The 10,345-nt window shown below is 48.9% G+C and overlaps 1 protein-coding gene across 1 annotated transcript; it reads left to right on the top strand.

The window, feature by feature from the left end:
• The first annotated feature begins 2,832 nt into the window (after positions 1-2,832).
• pkhB (putative sensor histidine kinase/response regulator) lies at positions 2,833-9,254 on the top strand. Its single transcript, XM_022545925.1, has 3 exons — positions 2,833-8,711; positions 8,765-8,878; positions 8,938-9,254. The coding sequence occupies exons 1-3, from the start codon at positions 3,225-3,227 to the stop codon at positions 9,232-9,234; spliced, it is 5,898 nt and encodes a 1,965-aa protein (XP_022404118.1). The 5' UTR covers positions 2,833-3,224; the 3' UTR covers positions 9,235-9,254.
• Positions 9,255-10,345: the final 1,091 nt, after the last annotated feature.

Below are 10,345 nucleotides of genomic sequence, written 5' to 3'. Positions count from 1 at the left end.
TAGCTGTCATATCAGTGTACTCTGTGCAGCTAGTCCTCTTTCCTCTTTTCCCTCAGAGTAATTGTATACGAAAAGAAGCGTACTATGGACGGATCGATGGACTCGATTCTTTGGACCCAACGGCATGACGTCGTTTTGCCGACCGCCGATAATACATGTATTTACCAGACTACAAAGAACATAGTTAAATGCGCGTATGTAGAGTAATGCAGTTTTATGCACAGTGTACGTTTTCTAGGGGCTGAAAATTGGTACAGACGATTTCAGCTCTCAGGAAGATGATGCTATGGTGTGACGGCCTATGTGATACAGATCCTCAGTCAGCCCTCGCAATTGAGTTTTTCATATGCAGCGGGTTCTGCAGAAGATTCCGTGAAGGGCATGGGTTTCCCTGAATATGTCTGTGTATGTGTTTTGTATTCCGTATCTTCATATGGATCAGAAAAGGTAAGGATTGATAGTGGTTCCTGAAGAAAGCAGAGTTCAAATCCCAGAGGTCAATGCCCTTCTACTCCGTATTGCATGCATTTAGACGGTGGCACGGCCATTCCCTTGACTCAAGGATTGGATTGATGGCTTTAGAATCCAGAGTCCTGGACTAGAGTTGATACTCAGTTTATATACCTAAAACATCTGCCTACAAAAATTTCCATCTCAATTATGTATGTACTTGTGGCAGTAAAACTTTGCGCAAAATCTAGGACTGTACTCCGTATTATGTCCGCCGATGGCCGAGCGGCCGATACATTACAGTAGTCAGAATAAAGAAGGATACTGTATTTAGCGACGTACATAAAAAGACAATGGCTTATCTCAAATCTATTAGTTTAACTTAAGACTACTGGAAATACCCCCAGAATATTATTATAGAGTACTAGCAACCATTATTCTTCAACAAATACCCTCATATTCTACCGAGACAAATGCAGCCAATACGGTATGTAACATATATGCACGGCGGTTGGTAAGAAATCCATGGAACGACCCCAGCTCTGACGTCGTCAGCTCCACTCGTCCATTGTCTGATTCTGGAGAATTTCCAGAGATCAATTCAGCCATGTTGGGATACATGCTTTGCACTGTACTTTGCACGCCACTGAAAAGTATTCCTCCATACCCCTGATAAGCAAATCAGAAATGGTAATTCACCATCGGAATCTCGGTCTGAAAAGGAAAAAAAAAAAAGATGGATGGATGCTATGACGAACCCTTGGTACCTAATGATGTATTTTGGTACTTGGCATACCTCATGCTGTACAACCCCTTGTCCTTAGTACGGAGTGCATGGAGGATACAAGAAAGTCAGAATAAGGATTGTACTCACTCTTATTTTTTCTTATTCTCCTAGCATAATTGATTCTTCCACTTTACCAATCCAGCCGTGCCACACTCCCGTACGGAGCGCACTCTGGATTAAGTCATAAGTGATGTATGTCTATTCATGTCAGACAAGCACATTGTGTTGCTTTGACTGGTTCACTATGCTGGTAATAATACTACTGACTATGATTATTACAGCTTCAAGTCCAATAGCCCACTTTTCCTTTCTTTTTTTCTTCTTCTTTCTTCCCGACTCTTTTTCTTCATCTCTGGCTTTTATCCATATCCCGTGTGTACTCCGTAATGAGATTCTCGATTATCCCACATTGTGACCAGCCTATGAGAATATACTACCGCTACTATTACATAGTAGTGCTACTCCATACTCTGGTATGAAAAAAAGGGAAAAAGAAAAAAGACATCACAATACCGATCATACCGACTCGTACATACTCCGTACAGCGTTTCGAACCCCCTCGTAGCGGACAATCCTACTTCCCTTCCGGCGACTCTGTCTCTGACACCTTACTCTGTATCTCTTCTTCTCTTCTCTTCTCTTTTGCTGGTTGTTTTCACTTTTCCCTCGTCTATATTCTGTTGAGAGTGATCACTTTCTTATTCGGGTATCTCTCGGATCAGCCTCTATCGTGGTATCGTCGTTGCCCATCATCTCCATCCCGACGCACACACGCACACGCGAACCCACAACTACTTTGTACACTCTTTCCCCTCTATTACCCTTTTCATCCCCTTATTTTTGTTCCCTCTCTCTCTTTCCTATATTTCCAGAGAAATTTCCGAACGTTGCCGCGGTACAGGTCAACCCAGTCCTGAAGGAACAGTGGATGGAGAACCCGTAGTCCTTCGTCCTTCCCCCCCAGTAAATGCCTTTTGGTTCCCCCCAGGGCTCGCCTACGTCATAGGTCGACACTCATTCTCATTCTACTCACCCATAGGCTTTGCCTCTCCTACTGTGTCTTTCACTTTTCTCTCCTCCCCGGCCTATCCTTTCATCTGGTCGTCCTCAACCACCGGAAACCGGTCGATCTCACTGGGTCAGAGCAGGTCTCAGTATCCTTCAGAATACTCTTAATCATTCCTCTGCAAAGGAAAGAAGAAACAGAAAAAAGGTCAGGATAACCATAGAACCCTTCTCTTTTCAGTCATCACAGTCGTTGTCTTCACATCTCGTTGCCCTCCATCAAATTAACCATTACCCGCTATACACCGCTTTAGTCATTTTCGTCTTTTCTCTCCCCCCATCCTAAGAAACTTTTTTTTTTTTTTTTTTTTTTCCCTCCCTTTTTTTTTTTTTTTTTTCCTTCTCCGATTACTGGTTTATTATGTCGTCTTAACCCTCGTTCTTTTTCTTTTCTAGAAGGACCAGAAAAAGAAGCGAAGGAAAAATTACATACCCTGCCACATTAGGTGAAGACACCTTACACTCTAACACACTCTTACTGTCTTCTCTCCACCACACCCCTTTTTTTTTTTCTGTCTCTTTTCGAACGTCTTCTTTTTATTTTATTTTATTTATTTTTTTTTTGTTATCGTGTATATTCTTTCCTTCTATTACTGCTCATTGCTAGCACATTTTACCCTTTTCTCCTCCTCTCTTATTCCCTCTCCGTTTCTTACCGTTTCTGCCTTCTTTTGCCTCGAATCTGATCCTCGCCTATTCCGGTTTCCCCTCTCCCCTCCCCCTCCACACATATTCTCTCGCTCTCTCTTCTCTCTCTCTTCCTCCCACCACATCATCATCATCACCACCACCGCCACCATTTCTCACTCCTCTGCATTTGACCACGGACCGGTTTGTCCGAGAGATGAGTGTCTCATTTGGCTCCTGTGCTACTGGACTCGCCCAGGAGAACTGATTATTGACCGGCGGTGGAGGAATTGTGATGATGGGGGAAGTTCGCAGCATGAGGACGCCTCCGCTTCCATCGCCGGCCGAGGCTCCTTCGCCTGTCGCCGCGTCCCAGTCCCATCCTCACCCTCCTCATGAACCTCGTGGTCCTTCTGCCTCTGTCTCTACTACCTCTTCTTTTCTCCCAAAAGACAACGATGATGGCGAAAGTGCGATGCTGGACGATACTCTGCGGATAGCTAACACTCATGCTGCATCTTTGCAGCATCAACAGACTCCGGACGTGTCCTGTATATCGTCGAATAATATTCCTTCCGAGTACAAGAGCTCCGACTCGGGAAAAGGGTCTCAAGAGGACCACGGTCGAAGCCTGCAGACCCTGAGAGAGTTACGGAGACAGATGGAAGAATTGCTCGCCTACCAGCAGATGCAACAACAATCCCAGGATCAGGACGCCACTGCTGCCGCTGCCGCTCCTCCCAGTCGAGAAGCTTTTGCTTTTCCTGCTCCTCCCCCTGCCCCTCCTTCTGCCCCGCGAGACGATCCGCTGCCTTGTTCCTCAACTCCCCACGAATCTTCCAAGAAACGGCGCATCTCCAATGACGAATCTCCGCAATTCCCTGCTTCCTCGTCCTCCGGTGCCATGCCTACTGCAGCCGCATACTCCGACTCCACCAGTTCTGCTGGCACCATCCGCCCCCCAGATTCCAGTAATAATCCCATGCTCGCCGGGCAGACCCCGTCCTATCCGTTCCCCAAGATGTACCCCTCGCCATCTCCCGCCGCCGCCAGATCGGCGCAGGAGTCATCACCAATGCTCAACCACAGTCATTTCAAATTGACACTCCCCGCAGAGAAGTTGAAATTCAGCAAGGGTCCCTCCTCGCAGCCGTCGGATGAGCGGCCGGCCCCGGTGATGAAGACGCCAACACCTCACAGCGTATTCCTGCCGCCACAACATAAACCCGTCATGGAAGATCCGATATACCCCAGTCCAAACCTGTACGATATCACCCTTCAACTCAGTGCGGACCCGGGCCTCGATGCTTGGTGGTCCAACGTTGTCAACATCCTACAGACATATTATGGTGCGGAACGGGCTTCTTTGGCGGTCCCCGGGGACGCGACGGACTTGGAGAACGTGCCATGGGGACAAAAAGCGGTGTTTGATCAAAATCTCAGCGAAGATCCAGATAGCATCCACCATCTCTACGGCGAGACGACTCGGGCGGGGCCCAGCGGAGCGGACTCTCAAAACACAGAGACAGTGGCGAACAACAGCAGCAACAACAATGTTAATACCACCAATAACACCACGGATGGCCATTCGCGGTTGGGATCGGTATCGGCCGCCAAACGGCCATCACTTCTGTCGCGGCATTCATTTGCTGGCTTCGGAAAGGACCGCAAGCATGCCGCTGATCAAGATCCGTCGCAACTACTACATAAGATAAAAGTTGAGAATGCGCAGTCAGCTGCCGCTACCAATACTATGGACGTGGATTCTGGGCTCTCGCAGAGTACTCCGACAGATAATCGCGACAAGGCGAACGTGATGACGCCGCAGACGCATTCACTTGATGACGCCTTAATCACCACACCGCAGCACAGCTACCGACAAGCCGTCTTCCCGATACCCCGGCCATTGGAAGTTGAGTCGGATCCGCTCATCAAACGAACAGGTGTCGTCAAGCTGTTTGGCCGCACAAAGCCAGTTGTCCTGACCCGGGAATATTCAAAGGGATCGGCGAATGTCTGCTCAGAAAAACATGGTGGAACAATGGCTCGGTCTCCCGCGGACGACAAGGTTCAGGTCACACCGACGGCCGAACCAATTCGCCCTGGTGTCCCCCAAACTCCGTCTCGACCTGGCGGTTCGACCCTTCAGGCTCCGGCACTCGTGCCTGGGCTGCCACCGTCAATGGAAGTTTCGGACGAGTATGAGCAAGTTCCTCCATCACCCTGGTCACAATCACCCGCGCCATCGCCGGCTCCGCGGGCGCAGGCTGAGCAGAACCCATTCTTCGTCAGTTATTCGGTCGACGAGTCGGCATTTGCGAAGAATCCCCCTCCACACGACTACTCCAACCTTCAGCCCTTGCAAGCGATCGGGGTCGACCTCGCCAAGTCCGTCGTGCACATTCCTCTCCTTCACGCTGGCAGCTCCAAGCAACCCTCCTCGTCTACCTTGCGGTTCCCTGTTGCTGTGATTTCCATCCTGTCGCCTATCATCCCTTACCCGTCGAATCTGCGACAGTCGCTTGCGTATCTGATGCCACATTTGACCACGTCGTTTTGTCTGGCGCAGCAATACAGTCAGCTGGAACGGCAATTCGTTTCTCGTCTCGAAACGCCACGGTACGGACATCTGTTAGGCCTGGGTGGGACATTCTCCGATGAGAGCAGCGAACTGGAGCTTGTGGCTGGGTTGAGCGGACACGTTAACTACAGGGTAGCGGAAGATGGTACCATTTCAGCACATGCCAGCCTATCGAGTCCCGATGAGAAGTCCAATTCGACCAAACTCAGTCCTCCCATTCCCGGAGGGCCTGGTGGCACACCTGGGTTCGAGTTGGGCACTTTGGGGGCTGCGACCGCCAATAACATCGACCAGAACGACGCTTCTGGACCATCTATCAAACTAAGCCGGGAGGCGGCAGATAGCTATTTCAATGTTCCGCAGCAGCAACACAAGAGCTTCCGCGAAGCCATCATGTACCAGCAACGAAGGCGACTATCAAAGACGAAAGAGCAGGTGACCATGCCGAACCCTACGTCGCCAGGAAAGTCCCTGGTCAAGGCCTCAACCGACGACGATTCGGCTTTGCAAGATCCGAGCGCCGTGGCGCCGTCCCCTGTGCAGGAACCCCGGTCCCAGGCCGCCGTTTCGCCCACCCAACCATCGACTTCACGTCATCCGTCAGCGAACTCGTTATATGCGCAGTTGCAACGCGAAATCCCTCGTCCGTTTTCCGATACTGTTGCGCAGTTGATGCTCAACTCGGTTCCGCTGCACTTGTTTCTGGCTAAACCACAGAGTGGTGAAGTAATTTGGACCAATTCCAAATTCGATGCTTACCGGAGGAGTCAACCCCAAGAACAGAAAATGCGGGACCCGTGGCAAAATATTCACAACAGCGAGCGCGAGCATGTCTCGCAAGAATGGGCCAATGCGTTACGGACTGGCTCTCAATTTACGGAACGAGTGCGGGTCAAACGCTTCAATGACGAATCTGCCTATCGTTGGTTCATTTTCAGGGCCAACCCGTTGCTCTCGTCGACCGGGGAAGTTTTGTACTGGATTGGATCATTCCTCGATATTCACGAACAGCATATCGCCGAGTTAAAGGCCGCACAAGAACGAGAGAAGTTCGCGACCGACGCCAAATACCGAGCATTCTCCAATTCGATCCCGCAGGTAGTGTTCGAAGCAGCAGAATACCGTGGCCTGATTTTTGCGAACGAGCAATGGCACCTGTATACGGGCCAGAAACTTGAGGAGGCGCTCAATTTCGGCTTCGCAAAACACATACATCCCGACGATCTAGAAAAGTGCGGCCTGCTCTCCCACCACCTTATCGGCAAGACCGACTCGAGGGACCCGTCATCGTCAGAACTTCCTAAGGGGAAAAATGCACCTCCCGAGCGGCACTTCGGCCATGGATTCACCCCGGCCCTGGATGAACTCGTGAAGCGTGGCGTTGCCTCCGTGCAACAGGATGAAAATGGACGGGTGTTCTATTCGACTGAGATTCGTCTTCGTTCCAAGGGAGGCGACTTCCGTTGGCACCTAGTCCGCTTGGTTCGGGTCGAAACCAGCAGTTTTGGCAATGGCGAAGCGTCGTGGTACGGAACGTGTACCGACATTAACGACCGGAAGAATTTGGAGCGGGAGCTGAACAAGGCCATGCAACAATTGAACAACCAAATGGAATCCAAGACCAAGTTCTTCAGCAACATGTCCCACGAGATCAGAACCCCACTTAATGGAATCCTTGGCACTATCCCATTCATCCTCGACACCCAGTTGGACACGGACCAACGGCGAATGCTGGACACCATCCAGAATAGCTCTACCAACTTGCGTGAATTGGTTGACAACATCCTCGATGTGTCCCGCGTGGAGGCCGGTAAAATGTCGTTGGTGAATTCCTGGTTCCACGTCCGGTCCGTGATCGAAGACGTGATCGATACCGTGGCATCGAGAGCTATCGACAAGAGCCTTGAGATCAACTACCTGATGAACGTCGACGTGCCGCCAACGGTCATTGGTGATCGATTCCGTATCCGGCAAGTGCTCATCAACCTCGTGGGTAACGCAGTCAAGTTCACTTCGCAGGGAGAGATCCACATCTGCTGCTCGATCCACCATGACCCATCCGCCCTAGCGAAGAACACGGAGTTGTTGTTGAACTTTGACGTCGTCGATACCGGCAAAGGCTTCAGCGCCAGAGATGCAGAGCGTTTGATGCAGCGATTCAGTCAACTTGGACAGAACGGATCACAGCAACATGCAGGCAGCGGATTGGGATTGTTCCTGTCCAAACAGCTGGTGGAGATGCATGGCGGTAAATTAACACCCAGCAGCAAAGAGGGCCAAGGTGCGAAGTTCTCGTTCTACGTCAAAGTCGATGCACCTCCTCCAGTAACGCCGGAAGAACAGTCTAAGGGTGCCCGTCAGCAAAAGGCATCGGATGCGCAGACAAAGCCAAGTCAGGAAGCGGTTGGCGCTAAAGGTCCAGAGGCCCCTGCGCCCGAGATTCCGGCTTCTCAACCACCTACCAGTACCGAGTCTTCGGCACAGCCTGCGCCACCGATGCCATCCGAAAACTCGTCTGTCGCGACACCAGATGCCAAAAAGGCCGTCTCCAAAGAGACTGACCCTGATCAATCAGCACCGGCACCAGCGGCAGAATCTGGCCCGCCAGTGAGCAAGGCTGCACCAGCTGCAGAACCAAAGCCATCACCGCAACAGGCCAATCCTTGTTCTATTCTCATTCTTTGTCCGCTCGAAAACACACGCAAGGCCATCCAGCAGCATATTCAACAGGTGGTGCCTCATGAAGTTCCGTTCACGATCAAAGCGTATCCTGATATCGATGATTGGAGGGATATGGTAAACGAGGGCACTGGCTCCAGTATGACTCATTTGGTTCTCAATCTGCCTAATGTCGATGACGTTATGGATGTGATCCAATATGTTTCCGAGTGCGAACCGACTGCTGCGCCGACGCTGGTTCTCATTTCTGATCTTTATCAGAAGCGTCAAGTCAACCCGAAGATCAAAGAGTTGTCTGCAAGTGGAAGGAAGGTCTACACGGTACCAAAGCCGGTCAAACCTTCGGCATTCTCGGCCATTTTCGACCCTGACAATAGGCGCGACCTCAGCAAAGATCGGAACCAAGATATGGCAAGGGAGATCAACAACAATTTCAAGACCATGTCCAAGATGGTCAAGGAGGTCATTGGTAACAAAGGCTATCGGGTATTGCTTGTCGAGGATGATGAAACGAATCGCATGGTATGCTCCCCTCTTCTTTTCCTTATCATTTTCAGTCGTCTGACATGTAATAGGTCATGTTGAAATACCTTGACAAGATTAAAGTCATGGCCGAAACCGCATCTAATGGTCAGGAGTGCACGGAAATGGTCTTCTCCAAAGAGCCAGGCTACTACTCCCTCATTATTGTAAGTGTACCTGTGGATGCAAGTAAAATAAGAATAGAGTGACTAACATTTCTGTACAGTGCGACATCCAAATGCCAGTCAAGAACGGTTACGATACTTGTCGAGAGGTCCGCGGCTGGGAACTCAAGAATCATTACCCTCAAATCCCGATCATGGCCTTGTCCGCGAACGCAATGACAGATCAGATCGAAGACGCAGCGCGTGCTGGTTTCAACGACTACGTGACCAAGCCCATCAAGCACAACGAACTTGGAAAGATGATGATGGGACTACTCGATCCCAATAGACCTCTGCTTTTGCTTCGTGATCGTCTCCGAGAAGACAATGAAAACGATGACAGTCATCGCGAAGAATAAAAGGCAGAGCGCTACCGAAAAAAAAAAAAAAAAAAAAAAAAAAAAAAAAAAAAAAAAAAAAAGGAAATAAAAGAAATCTTCTCCGTCTTGTTTCTTGTTTTCGAGGATAACGGCTTCATCACGCACGATCAACGACCAATACCCACTCTTTTTTCTGCCTTTCGCCTTCTCGTTCTCCTTTGCCTCTTCGGTATTCGTCGATGCAATATACCCATACAGCTCTTCCGCTCGCACTATTTGCGCCATGCTGGAGTGCTGCTTGTTCTCTTTCTTTTCGTGGACTTTCCACCCACGTTACTTTTTATTTCTTTTCTCTTTTCTTTTTATATCCTATATTATGGACTGGGGTTAGGATTGGCAAGAGCCATCGGAAGGGAAGGCGCCTTTGGATGTCTTTATTATTATTATTTGTTTTTTTTTTTTTTTTTTTTGTCTCGACCTGGTTCATGACCTTTGTCATTGTCATCCGCATATTTGATTATTGCGGATTTCAGCCTTGCATCTGCATTCGGGCATTGTTTTTCAAATTTTGATTGATACCTTTTACACACTGCATCTACTCACGGGGCCGGAATTTCAGGCTTATGTTGTTTTTTCTCTTTTTTCCTTGGACCTTTTGATACTTCCGGTGTGGCGTCAGTTGTTGGATTTCTTTTCTCCTGAACAAATTCCTTCCATCATTGTCTTTTTTCTCTACTCTGGTCCGTTTCTTTTTTTTATTTTTCTTTTTTTTTATATTGTGCGGCTGCTTTTATTCTATTCCTGATACCATATCAAGCTTATGAGCACGATCTTGTTTCGTTTTTCGCTTCTTTCACCTTCTGGGATTGTATTTGCAAATAACCCGAGATTCCTCTTTATTCATTTCTCTTGTTGAGAACTTTCTTCGTGCATTAGATAATCTTATATAGTGATACTCCAGAGAGCAAGAAATTTGCATTTTCAGGACTCGTTCACTGTTGGCCTTTTGCTTTTTATGGGTATCGGTTTAAATACTTTTGTATACTAGTGACTTGTGTATAGTAGCCGACCGTTCAGATCAATACAATTATTTGGACGTTATACTGCTCCTTGTTTGGTACCTGATAAATGAATGGTTACTGTCGGGACT

The sequence above is a fragment of the Aspergillus glaucus genome (genome assembly GCF_001890805.1).
Source record: "Aspergillus glaucus CBS 516.65 unplaced genomic scaffold ASPGLscaffold_4, whole genome shotgun sequence".
Lineage (NCBI taxonomy): Eukaryota > Fungi > Ascomycota > Eurotiomycetes > Eurotiales > Aspergillaceae > Aspergillus > Aspergillus glaucus.
Note: the sequence above shows the minus strand (reverse complement) of the source record. Positions and strands in the feature narration are given on the sequence as shown.

What these genes read in the sequence shown, in the direction of transcription:
- pkhB (XM_022545925.1), top strand. Translation starts at nt 3,225, where the DNA reads ATGATGGGGGAAGTTCGCAGCATGAGGACGCCTCCGCTTCCATCGCCG. An exon ending in ATGATGAAACGAATCGCATG is followed by an intron (nt 8,712 to 8,764) that starts GTATGCTCCCCT and finishes GACATGTAATAG; the next exon opens with GTCATGTTGAAATACCTTGA. An exon ending in GCTACTACTCCCTCATTATT is followed by an intron (nt 8,879 to 8,937) that starts GTAAGTGTACCT and finishes ATTTCTGTACAG; the next exon opens with TGCGACATCCAAATGCCAGT.